Genomic DNA, 24,988 nt, shown 5'->3' with positions numbered 1-24,988 from the left:
TTAGACTTAGGAACTCCATTAAAAATATTAATTATTTTAATATCTCCCAAACCGGGTACAATCTGTCCAAACCATTTCTGGGTCTTGGAGTTCTCATGTACTTTAGCCTCTCCACCAATTTTCATGGCTAGAGCACATCCGATGCTACCCCGAATCAACAATCCCTCAAGCATTGGAGGGAGCTCCCAACAAATCCCAAAGATAAGTATCTCATCTCTTTTCAGTTTGGGTTCATGTACTCATTTAGTTTTGATTATATTAAATACTAATCACCTTTCTCCCTCTATTGTCTTGACTAGGGAAAAACATTTGAAAGAAGGAGGATCTCTCAAGACAAGGTTAGTTAAAAAACAAAGGTATGCTTTGAATATATTGATTGAAAGGAATATTCATTTGATGATCTATTACTTTGTTATGACTAGTTGTATTGAATCTTAGTGATTCTTGTTTGGGTGATTCATCTCTTGATGAATCTACCCACCCTACTCATATTCTTGATTGACTACGTAGAACCCTAGACAGGTTCTAGAAATCCCTAACCGAAGGGTTGCTATTGTGAATCCTAAAGCTGATTAGGGATATCGTGAAATGCTAGTTGAAGTTTTTATTGATGATGTCATGTTTGGGATTTTGCAATGATCGAGAAATCCTAACTTGTTAGGGTTGAGTGATAAGGTCTAAAATCTCAGAACCTTTCAAGTTTTGGTAATATAGGGTTTGCTATGTTTCAACATTGGAACCCTAGCTCATTAGGGTTAGGTGGAATATGTGAGCAAGGCCCTTATATTGTCTTAGAAATTATTTCCTTTGTATGTGTGTTTGTCTGATAAAACCCTAGTGTAATCAAAATGATTGTGTGTCTAACTCTTATTTGTTATTGTTGTGAAGTTGGGTTTGACTAACTGTAATGTCCCAATTGAAATAAATTTGGAACAACTCAAATTTTTAACTCAGAAAAACTCCAGATAAAAATTCTATTCATAAACAAAAGATTGCCATGTAAAAATTTGAACAAATAGAGTATGCAATCCCATAACACACTGAACAAGAAAATACTCAGCTTTATTATATTAGATGAACTAGGGTTTAGATGCACATACAACCCATATAGCTGAGATAACTGCCCTCAACAGATCTATAATAATGCCACAATGGACCTCCCAAACAAACTGAAAATCAAATAACTGCAACCTGTGAACACTGAATGGATCCACCAAGGGAAGAGATGAGTGCTCGCCCACTCCCGCTGAATCACCCGAGAGTTTCTGCCTGGGGCTACTGCTAAAGTACAGAACCAGTTTGTTAAACCTCTACACAAGAAAATACTCAACTCCAAGATGTCTCCAAATGACCTTCTCCTCCTCTTTTATAGATGTCATGGATAGATCTCCAAGCCTCTAAAAGCATCTTATTTTATTATTTTATTATTATTCTAGAAGCTCCTCCATTGACTTTATAAAGTGACCTTTTAATTTTATTTTATTTCACTTAAGTCACCTTTGGCCCTTTTTCTCCAATTAATTATTTTTCCTTAATTAAATCACTGATTAAAGTCATTTTTAACCAAGGCAAATGGAAAATTTCCCACCATACTCTCTTCGGCCACTAGAAGTCGCTTCTCAGTATCCCATCCTGTAGATCTTCTCGTTCTGGTTCCAACGAGCTATTACATTTAGGTGTTCCATCAATTAATCTCCCTGGAATGCCGCCTCGAGCATAATTAATTAAGTTATGCCCAATAATAACGTTGATTTTTGAAAGTTGTCGGAATGCAACAGAACGAAAGGCAAACTGTGCGGGTGATGGAATATGCCAAGCGAATGCCATCAAATCCCATAAAAAATCCTCAAAATTGCATCATGTTCCCTGATGACATAGACTTGTTCCACTGACCTGGCTATCCCTTGCCCTGGAAATCCACCCTAGTTGTACTAAGAAGAAGAATAAACATGGGGACATGACAATCCTACCGCCCCAAGATTGCTTGCCCTCAAGCAATCCAAATCTGTGGACCAATTTGGTGGCCCGACGCAACTGAGACCCAATGCCCGGAACCCATATGAACCACTAGGTGATGCTATGCTCCTATATCAACCCATCATGAATGGAGCCCTCAACGCCCGGATCCCAGACCAATCTCTAACTGAACCTGTCATCAACGAATCCTCTTAGATCCCAATGCCACCAAGAACAAATATCAAGGCTCCATGGCTCCTTCTCTGCTATAACTCCAACTAGGAATGTTGCTCCATCCACCACATACCAACTCATCACCTCTCTCCAATCCAACTCTTGGCATAAACCAAGGTCAATCTCATCATGTTGATGTTGTGCTGAGATACTGATGAGTGGCCAGCCTACATCCTGCTGCCAACTGAAGCATGTAATATCCCTCACCTCTAAGGGCTCCTGCAATACAATACCTCTGACTAAAAATGATACTCCATCAGTAGGGTACTAGCTCATGATCTCTCGCCAATCTAATGCATGGACTCCTGTGTAAGGAATACATCTGCTATGTTGATACTAGTCCATGCTCAACTCCTGATGCTCAACCTGGACAAACAAAACATGTCCAATAAATCCTACCTCTCTCCCTCTAATGGGAAAAAGTGGGCAAACTGTGTTGCAAGCCCTGTCTATGGACTCCTGGAGAGGGTTGTTGCCTGAATATATTGCAGCTTTGCTAGCTCCCACTACATCTGTTTGCACCTCATCAATGGGTAGACTCAAAGATGGATGCACTGCCATCTCCAACAACTCTTTCCATCTACTAGCCTCCTACAAGACTACCCTGTCAATCTCCAACATCTACTAAGGAAAAGTGTCTGCGAATACTGCCTCCCTAGAGGCTACCTATACATTTGTCTACTCCACTCCAATCGTTGGCCCCAAGGGTGTCTGCTCATCCTCCATCATGGGCTCAACATCAGCCACTAGCTAACTCTTTGACGTTGACCCATCCCGCACACTATGTGTGGCATCTGTCTCCTGCTCCTCTATGTGCTCTCTATGTTGAACCATTAGTCGCTCATCTAATCCCAGATCTCCTACCCTCATGGGAACAATCAGCTGCTCCTTGTACTCCTCTACCACACATGGATGCATATCTAGGCTACTGCCATCATCTCCACACGACTGCTCGTTCTCCTCAAAGGCATCATCATATGAACCGTTGGACCTGTCCAACGAAGAGTCCTCATCCTGACAGACATAAAGAATATCTCCCTGCTCTACTTTTGTCATCTCCCTAGTGTCACTCAAGCATGAGTGGCCAGGTCCCCAAGGTCCTTTGCAGATGAAACAAAGTCCCTTCCTCCTCAACTCATTCTTGCTGCATGATCCACCAAACCTGAGTAGCTCCTCCATGGTCAACTGTCTCCTGAACAACCCGATGTTTTGCTCAACCAACCTTTCGACTAGCCCGTAAGCAGCAGGTGAGATCAACTGCTCTTCCCTCCAGACAGACAACAATCGAGACTACAACTCCTGACAAATGGCATCACGACCTCTCATATATGATGATAAGATGGAATACATGTGTGCTATGACTGTGTCAAGATGATGTTTCCTAATGCTGAAGAAGCATTGGAACATCTATAGGAACAAGCCATCACAATCAAGATCAAACATGATTTCATAAGTCCTGGTCATGGCCATAACTACTAAAATCTCAAGCTTCCTCCCAAATGTAGGAACTGCATTGTTGTCTAAGTCTTGAAAAGTATCCACTATCAGCTTGAAAACTCTCCGCATAACATTATCATTGTAAGGAGCCCTAGGGGCGGTTAGTCTCATGATGTGACTAAGACAAGATGCAACTGCAAGTCTAACCCCTTCACAAGGTTCCATCAAGAACTTGGGTTGTATGAGAGCAAGCATCGTTGGTTTTAGAGCCCAAATAAATTTCCTCCCTTCTAACTGGCTCACTTTGGAAAGGAGGGCATCTCGTTCCTCAAGTTTGAAGAGAACTTTCCATGTGACCCTCATGTGTTTTAAATTTGTCCAAAGTGTGAAAATCTTGTGTCCTATTTCCTGCCCCTCCTGCACATCTGTTGGTTGTTCTTTCTGAAGGCTAGCATAGAGTCCCTTTGAGAAGGGTCTGTTGACTTTTGTTGCTAGTTTATTAAGGGATTGTATAAAAGTTTGATCCATGTTTTGCTCAATGATGAGAAATACATCAAATTGACTCATACAAGACTTAGATTGACAGCATAACAACACTATACAATAATGACCAGCTGACTATCGACCTCTCATATTTACTAGTAGCATACTTGACATGTGTCTTAGATGTGTTTTGACCCAATGATCTATTCAGCAACATATAAACATTACAAGGCTCACTTAATGAGATCTGTGTCTTTGTACCCTGTCTTAGATCCTACAACAATACAAGGTCGGCCTAAAAAGCATTATATGAGAAGTTACAAGACTTATGACACAGTTGTTGGCAAGTTGCTTATGGAGAGGTATCCTAAGTTGTTTTGAATACCTTGTGTTGCACACTGTATTGACTTGATGTTAGAGGACATAGGAAAAATTCCTTATGTCAAGGACATTGTTGAATCATTAATAAGCATAAAAAAATTATATATAATCATGCATTTGTGCTTCATTTCATGAGACGATTCACCAATAACAAGGATTTGGTGTGCCCTGCTATTACACGGTTTTCCACAAACTTCATGTCTTCAAACTATCTTGAATTCTATGTGGGATGTAAAGAAAATGTTTCTTTCAGAAGAGTGGCGTGCTTTATGATTTAGCTGCAAACCAGAGGGAGAGGCCATATGCAGGGTAGTTTCATACCAGGAGAGCTTTTGGGCATGAGTGCAGGATCTATGTGCCATTATTGATCCTTTGGAAAAGGTTCTTTGATTAATTGATGGAGACAAGCCCGCAATGGGCTACTTGTATGAGGCCAAGGATAGGGAAAAGAATCCATTCGTAGCTATTATGACGATAAGGGGGATGAGGGGTTTGAGAAACAACAATTGATATGCAGAGTGATTGATAAACAATGGAACAATACACTCCATTGTCCCATTCATGTTGTAGGGATCTACCTGAACCCTGTGTTTTCTTACTCCTCTGGTTTCAGATTTGATGTTGAGGTTATGCATCGATTCTTTACTTGTCTTCGGAAGATGGTGTCATCTCCAGCGAAACGTGCAGAAATTTCCAAAGAAATGGAGATGAACAGGATGGCAAGTGGCACATTTAGCTTTGACATGGCTATCTAGGATAGGAAGACCAAAATATTGAGTAAACTTTAGTTTGTTTCAAATTTCATTCTCTCTTCATACTTTGCTTCAACTTTCAAATCCAATTATTTTCTTATGTTTCTCTTATTTGTTGTAGATGTGTGGTGGACAAGCTATGGTGGCAGAGTACCCAATCTCCAAAAGTTTGCCATTCGAGTGCTCAGCCAAACATGTAGCTCCTCCAGATGCGAGCGCAACTAGAGTGTATTTGAAAAAATACACACCAAGAAGCGTAATAGGTTAAAAAATTTCAAATTAATTTTTTGAATTTGTTAAAAATTATAATTTGTTATTTTTATAATTATTAATTTCTAATTTATGACCCTCATACAAGTTGGAGTCCCAGAGCCTTAACGACATGGTCTATGCCTACTACACTCTCCAATTGTGGGTGAGGCAACTTCAAAAGACACTTGACGTGGAGGCCATCTCATTGGATGGGATTGACACTACTGCTACATGGAGGGTTAACGCTGAGAGGCCTGTCATGGAATCCGCCCCTGATTGGTTAGAGGAGGCAATGGAGGAGGTAGCAGCTGCAGGGAAGAGAGAGGTAGCAGAGGAGGAGGAGGAGGTAACACCACCTACCATGGTCACCAGTGGAGGACATAGGAGTCCAATGCTAGCTCAAGGGCCTTCTTCATCTAAAGGAAAATCCATTACATTTTCTCACAAAAGGGGCAAAGGAAGTCATTAGTAAGAACTTACTTGGTGGTTTACATATATAATTTCTTTGTATCTGACTCATGATTTGATATACATCTATTATATTTTTTCTTGATATTTTGAGGCTGAGTGAAGACTCAAGATTCACGACATGATTCACTGTTATGTGTGATATAGCACTAGACATCTTACTTATTAGTTTTCTTTTCATATTTATGTGTCAATACATTTATTTTCTGTAGTAGATGCTTTAGATGCTAAAAATTTTGAAAAAAAAAAAAAATATTTTGCCGAATTTTACCAATTTTTCACCCATTTTACAATTTTTTCTTTTTCCAAACCCTCGCTGCTATTATCCCGATGCCGATGTTTGCAACATTGCATTAACCCTCGCAGCCCCCATGACCCCATTTTGAGAACGCTGCCACAAACACTGCAGGTGTTCTTTCCACTCGACGGTTCCTCGTCAATGCTGCAACGTTATTATGAGAACACTGCCACAAACCCGGTGGGTGCACTCTCCACTTGACAGCTGCTCCTCAACTACAGATGGCTGCCTGCTCAACACTCAACTCAATGGCTACTCGACTATGAGCGGCAGCTCTGCTCAATGTGTGGCTCCTCAACTACGAACAGCAGCTCTGCTCCTTGACTACAGAAGCAGCTCCTGCTTGATGCACATGGCAGCTCTCCTCCTCAACTACAGTGGTGGCTCCTACTCAACGAGCCAGAGAAATCTTATCAACAAAACAATAACCAGGGGACAACTTCTCATATCTCATTAAGCTAAATTAGCAGACTCAAGACCTTTGAATAACCATATACTGGTTCAAAGTCAAACTTAACTTGGAAATTAACTAACATTTTCCAAGTAGAAACTAATCTATGCCAGATTTTGGACTATAACATCTATGACTGAGTTAATCGAGAGCTTACCCTAACTTGTTATTTACTGGTCAATGTTTCTTTTACCATGAGAATACTGGAAGCCATTAAAAGAAAGGAAAGTAACAGTAATGCAAGAATTGCCAAAACAGATTGGCAATTTCATCAAAGCTACATACATTGAAAATCTTTAAAGAAATGATCACTGAAAATTTCAGGAACAATTAGGCTAACTGCTACCTGTATGCATCAATGCACAAAAAATTGTGTGCATGGGAGCCAATAAATATGTAATATTTATCATGCCACTTCACAAATAAAGGTGACGCATCAACACAGGAATGCAACAAGGCTTTCCATAGCTTGTTCATCTTCCCAGAATCTTTATTACTGAAGATTGTACAGGATTTCTGAAGAACTGAATGAATGTCAAATTCTTCTTTAGATGCAATTTTGTTACATCGAGAAAATGCCACTGCTTCTGGTAAACTAAGACCAGACTCCCAGAGCTTCAGACCAATTTCATCATTTTTGGATTGCGCTTCTAGAAACCGCTGCATTTTTTGAGGTCTGGGAGCATAACTATGAAGACTCAGATTGTGTTTTTTCGTTTTGGTGTGGAACAAAGACTTCATGATAGAACTCTTCTGCTCAGGTACAATTTTTGATCCTTCCACATTGAAATCTAAAACTAAAGGAACTCCCTCGTAGCTGCCATCTGTCGCACTTTGGGTTTCAGGAATGATTACATTATGATCATGTAAACTCGGCACCCCCTTAATATCTCTTCTTTTTCCACTGTTGCTTATTTCTGATGATACTTTTAGAGAGGCATCAAGCCCTTTAATTCTATCCAGCAATCCTGGAACTTGAAGCAAAGCACTATGAAGTTTCTGAGGACTCGGATGTTTATAAATAAGACGCATATCAATTCCTAATGTATAGGCGGCATGTGCAACAGATATTGAAGTCCCGCCAAGTAAAAAGAAATCATCATGATTCAAAACCTTGTCAACCATAAGAACTCTTCTGAAAACCTGCACATGACAGTGAGCACATGCTTAATGTCAGAAATTAACGCATGAAGGTAAAAAAAAACAATATTCAATCTATAGTCTCCACTCTTTCATTTGTCTTGTATTTGCTTCATCTGGGTAGAAATAACAGGCTACAGCCAATAAGGAAAAACCCATGATTTAAACTTTGTAGGAAGACACTCCACTATTCAAATAATAGCTCATGTTTGTCATTCTCTCATTCAGAAAACACAGGAAGAAAAATTTTGTATTTTGTATAAAAGGCATAAATATCATCATCCAAAAACTATCTTATTTTGTCCTCTGGTTTGTAAACTAGGCAATGCTTTGAGCTGATGTAATGCTTCATCAAAGACAATACCCTGGGAAGCATTAACAGTTACTGGAAAAGTTAAAATAATATCTCATACATAATCAGATATAAGCAGACAGCTTGAAATATGAATTTTCCTCTTTAGATAATTGCACACCAGTTTCAACGTGATACCTTAATGAACTACAAAGGGATAAGCAAAGGTTAACAGTCTAAACATAGAGTTGCAAGTGCCAACCTCTCTTATAATACGGATAGCTATATCATTTAAATGGATAGCATCAGAATCTCTTTCTGTTTCCAAAACAGAAGGTTCGACTTCAAGCAATGATGCATAATCAGTCTTGCCAGAAGACAGTATTGGCAATGCTACAATAAAAAAAAAACTGTAAGGGATCATTACAACAGGTAATCTTTCCTCTAACCAGCTCCTCAATGAGGCATGCAAGTCTTTCCATTGTCTGCATTCAAGTGGCCATGGGACTTTTCTTTCTCATTAAAACCAGACATAAAAAACTGATCAGTTCCTTTTATGGCAATGTAAGCTATGATATGGATGATGTCCTCTTTACCAAGATGAAAAGAAACTGCAACATCTACTACATCAAAATGTATTCCATCTCTTCAATTGCAACTCGTTGCCCATTAATTTTCACCGTACGGTCTTGTCTTCCAACAAATACATAATTGCCATCATTAAGATTTCTTGCAAAGCCACCAGTTCTAAAGTACATTGTATCTTTACCTACATAATCTGGAAGGATGCAGCGATATGCGCAATTTCCATTCAATTTGACAAATTTTGAAGCATCACCTGAAGCATCATTTAAATATTTCACTGCAAGACATCTACCCCCAACCCAAATTTCTCCCTCATTCTGCGACAATTCTAAAGGGTCCGCTTCTGTAACCAATAGAAGCTCACACCCTGAAATTGGCTTCCCAATAGGAACACTATTTAGTGGTTCACATTCCAAAAGCCTTGGCAGAAATTTGCAGTCAAAATATGTACAGTCCCCTGAAAGCTGTGGAATACAATGGCAAATTGATTACTCATCTGGTAACAAATATATTTGGCAATACGAAAATAAACAATGGATAACTGACAGAAGGAATATCCTTCCCTTTTTCTGTGATAATTTGAAACACATTTATGCAATCACTAATCCAAGGTTCAAATAAAGAACTGAAACTTAATCTTAATAATTAGAATATACAACATATTGTTCATTTGCATTTCATTTTAACGGCCATATTCATTCATCATATAATTATTGATAATGAAACGTCACAAGGCACTAAGCAGCTAACAACCTTTCCCTAATCAACTTATGTCATCAATTTTCCAAGTACACGGGTCGGATCACAAACCTAGTATAGAATTGTTAAATTATGGTATGTTGTATGTTTAGAGCAGTTTACTTCTTTTCTTTTTATTAACCACTGATTAGCAATCACATATACATTAAGTAAAGTGCAGATAGAACAGTAAACGATCGACAGAAAACAAGCCAAGACAAGGGACACAAGATGTGGCAGCTAGCCAGGGACAAACACCAATGCGGGAAACCCTTTGATCAAATCTTCTTTTATCTTCAATAGTTCAGCAGAGAAAAATAGTACAAAATCAAAATTCTGTAATTTTATATCAGCAGCAGCAAACCCTAAATCAGCAAAGTCAAACTTAGTCAAACGAGATAAAATTGACCTCCACTATGCTTGGTCAATTTCCCGGTCAACTAGTCTTCGAACAGCTTGAAGAATCAGCCCTTAAACAGCCCCAAATACACAGTCAAACTGCAGTTGACTGAAGTCAACCTGCTACCCCAAACTAGGGCACTCAATACTGGTCAAACCTGAGGTCAGATTGCCTCGATTTTCATGCCAAAAAATGTGGCCTGCCTAGGAGAAGCAGCTACACCAAAACCGCACTCTTCTAAGGTCAATGCTGGTCAAAGAGACTTTCAGCAGCTTCTGCGTCCTCCTTCGCACGTGTGAGCTGCTCCTTGTGTAACCCAAAGCTAAGGACAGAGAGAGAGAAGAAATGAGTGAGATGAGATGATGATAAAATGAATCAACCTCAATTGTATTTATATGATTCACTGGGCATGTGTGCCACGCATTTAACTGCTGGCCGACCTTGACAATTTGTCAAGTAAATACAAATAAATTCATATTTCCATAAATACTTGTCAGAATCGGATAATCTTTAGATCAATCCTACACCTCTCGACAAGGAATCTAGGCAAAATATCAGCTGCCATAAATGAGATGACCCACATGGAGTTTGGCCCTAGTTGCCAATTTTAACAAGAATGTATATAGTCAGAGCTATCACAAAGAATATCACATGCTGTTAATCCTGTGTGATGTTATGATGCTTGTATGTTGTGGGATATCCATTATAATGGACAAGAATGTTTAATTATGAATGAATAGGACAAAGAGAGTCTCAAAGGGATCAGCAACATCCTTACCAGAATTGTGTAATATCCCCAACACATCTTAAATATAATAGCTTGTCTAAGCCATGCCTTAGTGTTGTATTGATTACTTAAATAGTACTTAAGTCATTCTAAAATCCATACATCTAGGGCATATACACTTAGTGTTTCTGTCCTTCAATTACTATAAGAGGGCATGTGCTATATTCATTTCATAATCTAAGAAGTAATTATCTCGTCCATGTTCTGCTTTGTGCAAAGTGTCTTTGTGTTTGGTTTCTTTTTGTTATAGTTCAGTATTGGGAAGAAGTTCTTGACATGATACAAGTTGATTGCATTTGAAACCTTACTGTGCTTGGAAGAAGTACTTGAACCCTAGAAGTGCTATTCTACTTTGTTGTTCATTTGGCTTTGAGGTGTGCTTCAAATTTGTAAGGATGATTTTTCTTCATCATAGAGTTTTTCACATCTTGGCTTGTGCTTTCAATTTTATACCTTGGAGATGTAAACTACAAATGCTTTAGAGGAGCCTCAAATTTGGGAGCGTGTTGAGAAAAAGATTACTACAACTACCAATCTGACACATAGCATTGTTGTCGCGCAGATTGACACGACAACGCTCAGACCGGGGGATGTCACTCTGATCCCCGATCCCTCCGTTTAAGCTTGTCTCCCACGGCTAAGGGGGGTAGACCCTTCGAAATGATGAAGACCAACTGCCGACCAGTTCGTTGGGAGACACGATATGAAAAGCACTAAAAGGATTTGATTAATTTAGCAGACCAATGCCTTAAGAGATTGTTGCTAAAACAATTACTTGTTAGATGATATAGAAACATAAACCGTGAACAGCAATCATTTATCATCACAAGATATCAGCTAAACTCACAATGCTCTTAGAATGACCAAAACGATATCCAGCAACTCAGAATTTTGAAAAGATGAATGCTTTAAACCACCACGAGAATCACAAATCTTTGACCAAATATCATATTCGTATCCAAACTTGAAAATTTAAATCTCAGCATAAAAGATATAACATGATAATTCCCTGAGGAAAACAACTGAATCTGGCAAAAATTTCCACGATGCTTTTTTTTTTATTTTCAGGCAAAAAATTAAAACAAAAATTCCTAAATAAAATTAATCTAAAACTTAACTGCATAAAAATTAAACTAAGCCTAAAAAAAATTTATAAATCTTTTTTTTTTTATATATATTATAAGCAAAAACTAAAATAAAATAGAACCTAAACTAAACTAAAATATAGTTTAAAATCTAACAGATCCTAATTCTAAAATATGAATTTAATGAGATCTATATAAAATAAAACTTTAAACTATGAAACAAAAATAACCTACGTCTGAAATAAATCTAACACAACTAAAACATGATACAAAAATGCATCAAATAACCATGAAACAAGGAGGACGCGAAACCTGAAGCCGACCCTAACCAGAGAAAAAATGCATGAGGCTTCCGCTGGAGAAAACGATTCGTCAGAGAATACCTGGCCACTGAAGATTAACCGCACTGCAACCAATCCACCGCTTTACAAATCGATGAATGCCAAAGTCCACAGTCACGGCCCGTGCGTAAATAAAATCCGGATACAGTTCATAAATCGATGGATTACCCTGATGACCACTCGTAGAGACGTACAGTCACCCTCTTACGTTGGACTAAATGACGTGCTGCTGCGGCGTTGATGAGATTTTTATTTTTTTTTATTTGCAGGTACAGGTATCATAAAACCCAAAAACGCTAAGCCGGTGGTGAGCATGGCAGATTAACCTGGCTTCATCAAAATATAAATCGAGACCTGGACGTGTTGACAAATTTGAAAAAAAACGGAGATATGATGAATACGATGACGCGTTGATGCACTGGCATTCACGTTGGAAAGTTCTCAGTTTATCACGTATCCAGAAATCTCCTCACAGCAAACTCGAATTTTAATCAGGCCACGTGAAATGAAAGGAGCAATTCATGATTCGAGCTTTATTCATTCCTGTCACGCTTTGGCATCTGCATGCTTCTTCCAGATTCACGGGATTTATAGATGACTTTGGTGACGGCAGAATTTCAATGGAGCAACTCTATAAAGACCGCTACAGAGGCTTGATTTAATTGCCAACGTGTACGTGCGGGCTTCTCATGGCATAATTTTTCAGCTGTAGTACCAGCAAACAACAATGCTCTTCCTTTCAAAGTGCTTCAGCACCACCTTTGCCGGCAGAAAGTCACGCAGCAAATAATAGATCAGCACAATATGTAATGCCCTAGGGCATCTGAAACCTCGAGCTGAGTGTGGAAGGACTGCTGGCGAAATAAAGTGTGGGTGAGGGCCTTAGAAATTTTTAATAATCCTGCAACCTGAAATAGACCAGATCACCCAAAAATGATATATGCATAAAACCAAAACTGAAAACCCTAATGAAAACTGTATAAAGCAAAATTTTGAAACCCTAGATCAGCTTGATTAATTTACAAATTTGGCCCCTTAACAGCCAGATTCAGCAATACGCACGGAAATATTTTAAAGAAATAAAAATTTAAGGTTTTCACTGTGAAGAACTTCAGAAAATCTCTCATGCAAACAAAAAAAATAAACTGAATGATAGACCCAGGATCAAATCCAACTGGGCTCAGCAAAAAATGCTTGCGGGAGTTGGCTGGTTCAGCCGAGAACTTCCCCAAACGCCCACCAATTTTCTTCAGTAAGGGTTTTCTGCACAGCTCAGAACAACCATCAGTAAAGAGAGCAAAAATGCTGCTAGATCTCAAAAAGTAATGGAGATACCTGCCATTACTTCAGAAACTCTAACAACACCCAAACCCTAGCAAGTGAACAAGATACCTGTGCTCACAATACTCTACAATAAGCTATTATTAATGGCTGAAAATAAAATATGCAGAAACTAAATAAGCTCACAGCACTTCCAGAGAGTAACACCAGCAAGATTTGGACCCCAAAGTCTTCTTTTATTAACCAGAAACAGATTACAAGAGAGCTTCTTCAGTACAAGACTCACAGATCATATTGATCTGAACTGACCCCTAGAACCCTACTTAAAGGAAATGATCCCAACGGCTAGTTCGAGTGATCCATGTCGAAATGATCTCGACCGTCGATGAGGATCAAGACATCTCTTAATCTCATCCGTCGATTTATTAAAAATGATATTTTTCATGTATTCACTTAAAATATTATTATTTTATTATTTAGAGTTTGTGCTTTATTTTATAAAAAAAAAAAAAAAATTATTTCATTTTTTTAATTTTTTAATTTTTTAATTTTTATTTATTTTATTATTTTATTATTTTAATTATTTTCTTAAATGGATCATCGAACTAAGCCTTTGGAAACATCACCTAGGACCTAGGACTTAGGACTCATGAGGGGATTAAAACATTTTCTAACCCTCAAGACACATTACATCATGACTTTTACAATTTACATCTCGAGGGGACAAACCCACTTAACATAGACCCTCATAAACCACCCAGTTTCTGCGACACAACTATAATCTAACAGATTAACACGCTAGGATTCTCCTAAAGTTCTAATAACAAAATGCATCCCGGCTTTGGGGTCAGGCTGAAGGAAAACTCTGTCGATCATAGATCGGTGAGACGAAAAACCTTCCGGGACGTAGATTATCATTAGAAAGTTAGGTCCACCTAGGCAATTTTACATACATGACTCTGATCTGCTAAGATTATTTACATTTCATACATGCAGACTGGGTCTACAATTAAAATGATGAAACTGCTGATGACTGCAGGCTGGCACGGACACGTCGTTCAGGTGCTACCCCTTTCTGCCAAAAAAAGAGGGGGTACTGCATAGGTAGTTGACCGGTAGTGGTCAACATCTGGCTCTACTTGGGGACACGTTGCTGCACTGCAGGAATGTGAGAATCCAGAATCTGCATCCATGCAACACACAACAAAATATAAGTAGCGTCCATCCCAAAAATCATCAAATACATTAAGCACAGGAAAGATATAAGCTCTTCATTTATTAACTATCTAGAAAAATGCAGAAAAAACAAGGAGTAGGGTTAGAAATACAATACAAAGGATGCCCCATGGCATCAGATGTGTTCAATATAGTGTATACTGAGCATTTGCCTGCTTTCAGGCAAATCTGTCGGCTGCTTGTCGGATGTGCCATGTCCAATTTTGCATATGGTAGGACTTTTTCCTATCCGAAAATCAAGCTGCTCACAGTCGTCTGATGCATGAAATCTTCTTCTCATTCTCTTTCTCTTGCGCTTTTTCTTTGTGGCAGGCTGTATCACTAATGACATGGAACTTTCTTCAATTGACCATCTTTCAATCGAACCAATGACCTTCTCATAATAAGATGGAACTTGTTGCAACAAATGAGAAGGCTCCTGATCTGTTGATGTCCCCTGGTCTCTCTCATCCTTTGACCATTGTTGAAACTTTTGAACCTGTATTTTAATGGCATCCATCTGACTAGAGTGTTCAACCTTTAAATCACTGATTTGCCTGGCATGGTCTTCTTCCATATCTTTTATTACTTTATCGGTCTTTTCCTTTAAGTTCATCAAGAAATACTGCATAGAGTTTATTTCTTCTTTATGATTTGCTTGCATGGTGGCCAACTGATTATTATGATCCATTAATAACTTGTTTTGCATAGAATCAATTTCCCTATCATGATCAGCTTTCATGGTCGCCATATTTTCTTCTAAGCCTGACATCTTGCTTTGCATGAATCTAATTTCTGTTTCATGATTAGTCTTCATGGCCTCAATTTCTTTAGCATGCTGATTTTGCATAATCTCTATCTCCCTATTACGTTTTTCAAGGTGGGTGCACAAAGTTCTCACGTCATTGACATAATTAGTTTGATTAGCCTCCATATTTTTTACCAGCATCATTAGTTCTTGTATAATTTGCTTTTGCTCTTCCTTTTCATTGTCATTTGTCCCTGATTTTCCACTATCATGGACTTGATCTGCATTAGTACTGGTGGATGACACATTCTGATCTTGAAATCTTTCTTCAACAGTTGGACCTTTAATATGATTACTTTCTTCCTTTTGCACAATTTTAGAGGTAGAAGGCAAGCTGTTTGGACTATCATATCTATCTTTAAAAGCATTGAGAATGTCTTGTAAAGAAGTGAAAAAATCATCAAGAAAATTATTAAACCAATTCAAGGCATCACCCTCTAAAGAATGGACAAATAGACGCATCTTGAAATCTTCATGATTATATTGAGGAAGTCTACAATATATGATCATTACACAAGTAAACCTGTTTAAATGCTGTCTAACAGCGACCGAATCACCACCCGAGAACTTAAATAATTTATAAATGGCCTCTTTCGGAAGATCATGGAGATTATCAGTAAAATGACATGGTTTAAATGAATAATCCATGATGAACAATAAGGGATCAAATGGATGATAGAAAGAGATTTATGCTCAAGAAAATTAAGAGATGAGAGAAGTGGAGTCGCCACTTGAACAATGAATCTGATTCTAGGATCCAAAAAGTAACCACAAGAAGATATGAGGAAAGCTTCTTGTCTGGGAAAAATGAGAAAATGGAGTCGCCACCCAAACAAGAAACAAACCGAAGAGATGCTACTGATATGGCAAAAAATAAGGCAATAAAAGATCCAAATGATAACCTCAAAGGTTGAATCTGCCAGCTCAAAATGAGAGATGAGAAAGATGAGAAAATGAATGTCGATGAAACTCCAGGAACAGAAAAACTGTGTCCCCGGCAGCGGCGCCAAAAAATGTTGTCGTTGTCGGGCCAGATGAAAAGATAAAAATGAGAAGGAAGATTGTCGTTGAAATGCCGAGAAAACAATTTCCCCGGCAACGGCGCCAAAAAATGTTGTCACGCAGATTGACACGACAACGCTCAGACCAGGGGCTGTCACTCTGATCCCCGATCCCTCCGTTTAAGCCTGTCTCCCACGGCTAAGGGGGTTAGACCCTTCGAAATGATGAAGACCAACTGTCGACCAGTTGGTTGGGAGACACGATATGAAAAGCACTAAAAGGATTTGATTAATTTAGCAGACCAGTGCCTTAAGAGATTGTTGCTAAAACAATTACTTGTTAGATGATATAGAAACATAAACCGTGAACAGCAATCATTTATCATCACAAGATATCAGCTAAACTCACAATGCTCTTAGAATGACCAAAACGATATCCAGCAACTCAGAATTTTGAAAAGATGAATGCTTTAAACCACCACGAGAATCACAAATCTTTGACCAAATATCATATTCGTATCCAGACTTGAAAATTTAAATCTCAGCATAAAAGATATAACATGATAATTCCCCGAGGAAAACAACTGAATCTAGCAAAAATTTCCACGATGCTTTTTTTTATTTTCAGGCAAAAAATTAAAACAAAAATTCCTAAATAAAATTAATCTAAAACTTAGCTGCATAAAAATTAAACTAAGCCTAAAAAAAATTTATAAATCTTTTTTTTTATTATTTTTTTTTTATATTATAAGCAAAAACTAAAATAAAATCCAAATAAAATAGAACCTAAACTAAACTAAAATATAATTTAAAATCTAACAGATCCTAATTCTAAAATATGAATTTAATGAGATCTATATAAAATAAAACTTTAAACTATGAAACAAAAATAACCTACGTCTGAAATAAATCTAACACAACTAAAACATGATACAAAAATGCATCAAATAACCATGAAACAAGGAGGACGCGAAACCTGAAGCCGACCCTAACCAGAGAAAAAATGCATGAGGCTTCCGCTGGAGAAAACGATTCGTCAGAGAATACCTGGCCACTGAAGATTAACCGCACTGCAACCAATCCACCGCTTTACAAATCGATGAATGCCAAAGTCCAAAGTCGTGGCCCGTGCGTAAATAAAATTCGGATACAGTTCATAAATCGATGGATTACCCTGATGACCACTCGTAGAGACGCACAGTCACCCTCTTACGCTGGACGAAATGACGTGCTGCTGCGGCGTTGATGAGATTTTTTTTTTTTTTATTTGCGGGTACAGGTATCGTAAAACCCAAAAACGCTGAGCCGGTGGTGAGCATGGCAGATTAACCTGGCTTCATCAAAATAGAAATCGAGACCTGGACGTGTTGACAAATTTGAAAAAAAACGGAGATATGATGAATACGATGACGCGTTGATGCACTGGCATTCACGTTGGAAAGTTCTCAGTTTATCACGTATCCAGAAATCTCCTCACAGCAAACTCGAATTTTAATCAGGCCACGTGAAATGAAAGGAGCAATTCATGATTCGAGCTTTATTCATGCCTGTCACGCTTTGGCATCTGCGTGCTTCTTCCAGATCCGCGGGATTTATAGATGGCTTTGGTGACGGCAGAATTTCAATGGAGCAACTCTATAAAGACCACTACAGAGGCTTGATTTAATTGCCAACGTGTACGTGTAGGCTTCTCATGGCATAATTTTTCAGCTGTAGTACCAGCAAACAACAATGCTCTTCCTTTCAAAGTGCTTCAGCACCACCTTTGTCGGCAAAAAGTCACGCAGCAAATAATAGATCAGCACAATATGTAATGCCCTAGGGCATCTGAAACCTCGAGCTGAGTGTGGAAGGACTGCTGGCGAAATAAAGTGTGGGTGAGGGCCTTAGAAATTTTTAATAATCCTGCAACCTGAAATAGACCAGATCACCCAAAAATGATATATGCATAAAACCAAAATTGAAAACCCTAATGAAAACTGTATAAAGCAAAATTTTGAAACCCTAGATCAGCTTGATTAATTTACAAATTTGGCCCCTTAACAGCCAGATTCAGCAATACGCACGGAAATATTTTAAAGAAATAAAAATTTAAGGTTTTCATTGTGAAGAACTTCAGAAAATCTCTCATGCAAACAAAAAAAATAAACTGAATGATAGACCCAGGATCAAATCCAACTGGGCTCAGCAAAAAATGCTTGCGGGAGTTGGCTGGTTCAGCCGAGAACTTCCCCAAACGCCCACCAATTTTCTTCAGTAAGGGTTTTCTGCACAGCTCAGAACAACCATCAGTAAAGAGGGCAAAAATGCTGCTAGATCTCAAAAAGTAATGGAGATACCTGCCATTACTTCAGAAACTCTAACAACACCCAAACCCTAGCAAGTGAACAAGATACCTGTGCTCACAATACTCTACAATAAGCTATTATTAATGGCTGAAAATAAAATATGCAGAAACTAAATAAGCTCACAGCACTTCCAGAGAGTAACACCAGCAAGATTTGGACCCCAAAGTCTTCTTTTATTAACCAGAAACAGATTACAAGAGAGCTTCTTCAGTACAAGACTCACAGATCATATTGATCTGAACTGACCCCTAGCACCCTACTTAAAGGAAATGATCACAACGGCTAGTTCAAGTGATCCATGTCGAAATGATCTCGACCGTCGATGAGGATCAAGACATCTCTTAATCTCATCCGTCGATTTATTAAAAATGATATTTTGCATGTATTCACTTAAAATATTATTATTTTATTATTTAGGGTTTGTGCTTTATTTTATAATTTTTTTTTTCATTTTTTTAATTTTTAAATTTTTTAATTTTTTAATTTTTATTTATTTTATTATTTTATTATTTTATTTATTTTCTTAAATGGATCATCGAACTAAGCCTTTGGAAACATCACCTAGGACCTAGGACTTAGGACTCATGAGGGGATTAAAACATTTTCTAACCCTCAAGACACATTCCATCATGACTTTTACAATTTATATCTCGAGGGGACAAACCCACTTAACATAGACCCTCATAAACCACCCAGTTTCTGCGACACAACTATAATCTAGCAGATTAACACGCTAGGATTCTCCTAAAGTTCTAATAACAAAATGCATCCCGGCTTTGGGGTTAGGCTGAAGGAAAACTCTGCCGATCGTAGATCGGTGAGACGAAAAACCTTCCGGGACGTAGATTATCATTAGAAAGTTAGGCCCACCTAGGCAATTTTACATACATGACTCTGATCTGCTAAGATTATTTACATTTCATACATGCAGACTGGGTTTACAATTAAAATGATGAAACTGCTGATGACTGCAGGCTGGCACGGACACGTCGTTCAGGTGCTACCCCTTTCTGCCAAAAAAAGAGGGGGTACTGCATAGGTAGTTGACCGGTAGTGGTCAACAAGCATCATTATCAATTCAATGAAGGATCATTTCATCCCACACATTGCAAACAAAACAATGGATAAGTTGATGCATGATGCTTCAGTTGGTCTATATTAGAGTTCTAGTGTCTCTAGACAGATGCTCTTGAGAAACAAACTTTCATCCATCCACATGAGCAACACATACAACAGGGAGCTACTTGCTCAAAGTCACAAAGTTGAGATATCAGATCATTGTAATAGGGACAAAAGCGAAGGATATGTAATTGGTCTCCATTGCCTTAAATGCACTTGCTCCATCTTGGAACCTTTTTTCCAATCTTCCACCAAGTTTCTGGGACCAGGGGTTGCAGGATTGAGGACACACATATGGGGGACATGTGGGAGCACCCCCAAATTTAAGGGAAATTTAGGGGGACATCATGGTGTGTGTGTGTGTGTTTTAAATAAAGTAAAATATAATCATCAATTCCTCCACCTTGGAAACCTTTTGTCCAATCTTCCACCAAGTTTACGGGACTGGGGGATGCAAGTGTTGAATTTTTGTAGCTATGGTTGGTCTTCATAATTATTATTTTAGTCATTGGTGTATTTATAAAGCATATTCTTCATGCTTGGATCAAAAGACAAATATTGTAAAGCATGTTCTTCATGCTTTTCAAAAGAAGAAAATTTGAATTCTTAAAATTAAAATTTTTGGCTCCAAAAGAAGCCAAGTTGGCCCCTTCAAGTGTTCAAGTCGGCTCCAACCTAAGAGGTACCCATTCGGCCCAACAAAAGACTATAAATATGTCCCATTCGACCTCCCTCCAAGCAAGCAAATCGGTTCTGTCTGAGGAAAATAAAAGAGTGAATCAAGCAAAGGTCTGAGGCAATAAAGGAGCCTAGTCTGAGGCAAGTGAAGAGCCTAATCTGAGAATGAATAAAGAGTTGAATCTAAGGTTTAAAAGGAGATGGATATGAGGTAGTAAAGAATTTTATCTGAGGCATAATTTTCTGTTGAAAAGGAAGGACATAGCTCTGGTAATAAAGATAAGTTGCAGGATCAAACCCTTGTATGCAGATGGACGAGTTCCAAGATCAGGCTTGACTTGACTAGGAGGAAGTTTGGTCCAGGTTTAACCTAGCTATATGGTTGGTCTATTGACCTTTTATTTCACTGATGTACCTCTGTTAAACTTGATGATTTCTCCAAGGAAAAAGTTTTGGAATTTTCCCCCATGTGGGTTTTGTCAGGGTAAATGCTTGTGTTCTTGATTTGGTTGTTTCTTTATGATCCTAATGTCTATGGTTGAAGATATTCTATGTAATTGCTTTATGATGAAATTGAATGAATAAGAGATAAAATTAAGAAATCATATGAAGTAATTATCAGATTAGATCTCTAAGAACTTAACATGGTATCAGAGCTTGGGTGAGTGAGCAGCCTATTTCAAGCTGTTAGGGTATGTTCTCTTGTAACCTTCAATCCATGAAAATCAAATCGGTTTTGTGTCTAAGCTAAAGGTCGAAGTCCGAAGGGAAAATGTTATCAATATATGAATCAAATAACCTCAGATAGACAGAAGTTTTCATACCTCTCTTAAGAAGGCCGAAAAATCTCAATCTTGCCTCAAATGGGTTAATCAAAGACTGTTATTCATTCTTAAAGTCAAGGCATGCATGAAAAGGCTCAATGTCTCAATTCATTACAGTAGGTCGAGAAAAGCCTCAGTCAATACCTCAGAAATCCAAAAATTCCTCAGAGATTTGATATGGCCCCATGAGGCCAAATTTGGAAGGCCTCAGAATCTATCTCAGCTCAAAAAAACCTCAAAAGGCCTAGAACGTGTTACAGTAAGGCCGAAACTTAAAGACCAGTACGAAGGTCTCAGGACTAATGTTAGAAACAAATATACGTCAACTCGAAATATCACAGTCAGCCTACAAATTTGTTTTGGCATGTAATTCTTTTGATTATTGCATCCTAAGACAGATCCATTAAAGTTTACATTGCTTACAAGGTGAAGTCGTAAGCAAAAACTCATGTTGTCTTTGCAAGAATACTAAATATCTATGCAAAGGACCAAGAGCCTCAGGGAATGGACGAAACAACCTCAAAAAATTGTTTGCAAAAAGAGCAAAAGCCTCAGGATGTTACAAAGAACCGAAAATGTCCTCAGGATCATCAACAGAACACTTAGAAGTCTTAAATATCGAAGTATAGGTATGTCCTCTGGATCATCAACAAAACACTTAGAAGTCTTAAATATTGAAGTATAAATCTAAATGCCTCAATAGGTCAGTCAAAGAATGGTTGGACATCAAATTTTGGATTGTGCAAATCACAGTCAAAGACCTGGTTTGATTACATTCCTTTGATATGTTATAAATGATCTTTAAGGCTAGTTAACCATAATGTTATCTTAAAGCTATGTTACCAGGATTCAGATACGGATACGGATCTGGATCCGGATCTGCTAGTTTTTTGAAAATCCAAGATCCAGATACGGCAAGGATACATCACGTACACAAAAAAAAAATATTATAATATTTTTAAAATTTTAAAAAATACTTTAGAGCTAAAAATCAAATACTCCATGAAACCATCAAACCCTTTTAGAAAACTGAATGATAAATATGAAGATTGAAACACTGAAATGATGCATCCTTAAATAGGGATAGCGTATAGGCTTATAGCGTATATATAAATATTAAATATTAAATAGGCTAATAGCATATATAAATTAGGGATAGCGTATATAATATTTGTTCATAACAAATCGTTAGGGATAGCGTATGTAATGTTTTGTATATAATATAGTGTATGCAATGTTTTGTTCATAATAATTATATATAGCGTATATAATATATATAACCATTTATCCATAATATTTATTATCTATTGACACAAATATGAAATATCGTGATTTTTTTAACTGGCTAGCCGTCCGAGTTGGTGGTGCCGACAAGCTTGAGCGGCTGAGCCCACTGCCAAATGGAATAGGAACAGGAATAGTCGAAGCGTTGTCTGCCGTCGAGTTGGTGGTGCCGAATGGTCGAAGCCGTGGCTGTCTACGCTGTTGTTTGCGTCGCTGTCTACCCTGCGGCTGGATGGGGTCACGGTGTATATAATCCCTGCAGCTGGATGGGGTCACAGTGTATATAATCCCTGCAACTCGATTCAAAGAACAATGCAATATAAAAAGTTAAAAACATTCGACTGTTTTAACTTTTGCGGCTGCTCTGTTCGAGACACACTGTTTGCCAACAACTAAGAGGGCCTACTTTACACTGTTTAACCTAAAAGTTAAAACCACAACTGCAAACCTAAAGTGTGTTAACTTTTTCTGTTTCATTTTGGCGGTTCTGACATACAGTCTCGGGATCCGTTTCAGGACAAGATATCCGTTTCCGTAAAATGAAGAACCGCCACAGTGCCGTATTTCACACGTTTCCAGGTGTATCCGTATCCGGATCCGGATCAGATCCGTGGATCCGTGGATCTTGGCCCTCTGCCTGCCGGATCCGGTAACATAGTCTTAAAGATTCGTTATGGCTATGCAAAACATATTGGTTCCAAGAAAAGCTCATTGCTTCCATGCAAAGCACGTTACAAAGATTACAAGTATGAGATCTTGGAAGAAAACCAACAGAAGTTTGTCAAAAGTCTGAAGCTTGATGTTAGGGATATAAAACTGTGTAAAAGGTTTAATATATCTCCCAAAGGGCAGATACGATTAAAGAAGTCAAAAGCATGAAAGTATTTTATAAGGGTAATGATAGTATCACAATTTGAATTCTGGCAAGACAGAGTCACAATTGTAATATGTGAACCATAGGCATTTGAAGTATGGCATATCAGATCTGTGTTCCTTCCTTGAAATATGTTGTCATTGTGTTTCTGAAGCAGAAGCCACATTGTTTATGACATCTTGCACTGATATAAATCCAAAAGGCTAACGTGTTCGAAAAGGTCATGTTGTTGCACAAAATGTCCAGGCACCACGACAACGCTCGGAATAAGGGTTGTCACTCTAAGCCTTACTCACTCCGTTTAGACTCTCTCCTAGACAAGTCAAGGGGGGTAGTCCCTAGGGTGAATGAATGAGGGTAGTCTGTGGAACACAGGCTCTAGGAGACTTAAGGATGAACAACTTGACGAATGTAAAACAGGTCCTGGTTAACCAAGATGTATAGATCAAACAATTAAGACAAATACAACCACAAGATAGAAATGATTTGAGACCAATGCCTTAATATTCAATTAACCATAAACTAAATGAAAACAAGTTATTCAGAGAAATTTGTAAATGTAATAGAAGTGACGATCATGAACAATTAGAACAAAACCTTAGCATGCAAAAATATTCTAGCAATTAAATTTCAAAAAAAAAAAAAATACCATGAAGAACCATGAAATTCAAATGCAAAGCAATTCACAATCCTAGAATTAAAATGATTTTCTTTAATGACCCAAATCTAGAAAAATTCGTTCTCCTAAGTCGATCTTTAGAGACGATTTAAAAAATTATTAAGCGTGTTTGACTATAGAGAAATAACAATGCCAATACCACAAAATTCTTTCCTTTAAATTTTACCCCTAACACAAAAAGAAACCAAGAAGGAACTTTAGATTAAAATTTTAATTATTCCTTAGGCAATTTTTAATGTGCTAAGCTTATGAAACAAATTTAATGTGGCAAATGATCAATTAAAAAATTTTAATGTGACAAAAATAAAGAAATCAAAAGGCTTTAATAAGTTAAATTTTTAATGGGCCAAATGCCACATAAAAATTTAAATTTCTTGATGTGAAAACACAAAGTATTCTTTTGATTTAATTTTCTGGAAATCTCAAAGTCACATTAATGAAAAAATTTTAATTTTTTTCATTTTTTTAATCAAAAGCAATATAAAATCAAAGTCATAAAAAATAAAATGAAATCAAAACTAAAAACAAATCAAAATAAAAGAAATAAATAAATAAAAAGAAAACCTAAAAAAAATTGAATTGTTTACAAAGGAGCTAACCCTAACACACACAAAATATAAAACAAATGAAACAAAAAAGAAATTGAATGTATGTATGCAGGACGGTGGCAGCCAAGAGGAGGAACTCACGACAGTGAGCAGCGAGCAAGGCTTCGACAACAACAGAGGGAGAGAAAGGTTGATGAGGAGAGGGATATGGCAACATGGAGTGCAGGTCGATGGAACTAGGGATACGTA

The 24,988-nt window shown here is 37.8% G+C and overlaps 1 protein-coding gene across 1 annotated transcript in view; it reads right to left on the bottom strand.

Moving 5' to 3' along the window:
- Window positions 1-24,988, bottom strand: part of LOC149250647 (putative acyl-activating enzyme 19) — a 467,065-nt gene that overhangs the window by 302,115 nt on the left and 139,962 nt on the right. Inside the window, 4 exon segments of the mRNA XM_089459163.1 lie at window positions 7,059-7,855; window positions 8,407-8,618; window positions 8,621-8,773; window positions 8,776-9,193. Of these exon segments, the coding sequence (XP_089315289.1) occupies window positions 7,059-7,855; window positions 8,407-8,618; window positions 8,621-8,773; window positions 8,776-9,193 (1,580 nt within the window).

This window comes from Pinus tabuliformis, chromosome 7 (assembly GCF_031772625.1).
Source record: "Pinus tabuliformis cultivar Carrire ecotype Pingquan chromosome 7, CPIR1, whole genome shotgun sequence".
Classification (NCBI taxonomy): domain Eukaryota; kingdom Viridiplantae; phylum Streptophyta; class Pinopsida; order Pinales; family Pinaceae; genus Pinus; species Pinus tabuliformis.
Note: the sequence above shows the minus strand (reverse complement) of the source record. Positions and strands in the feature narration are given on the sequence as shown.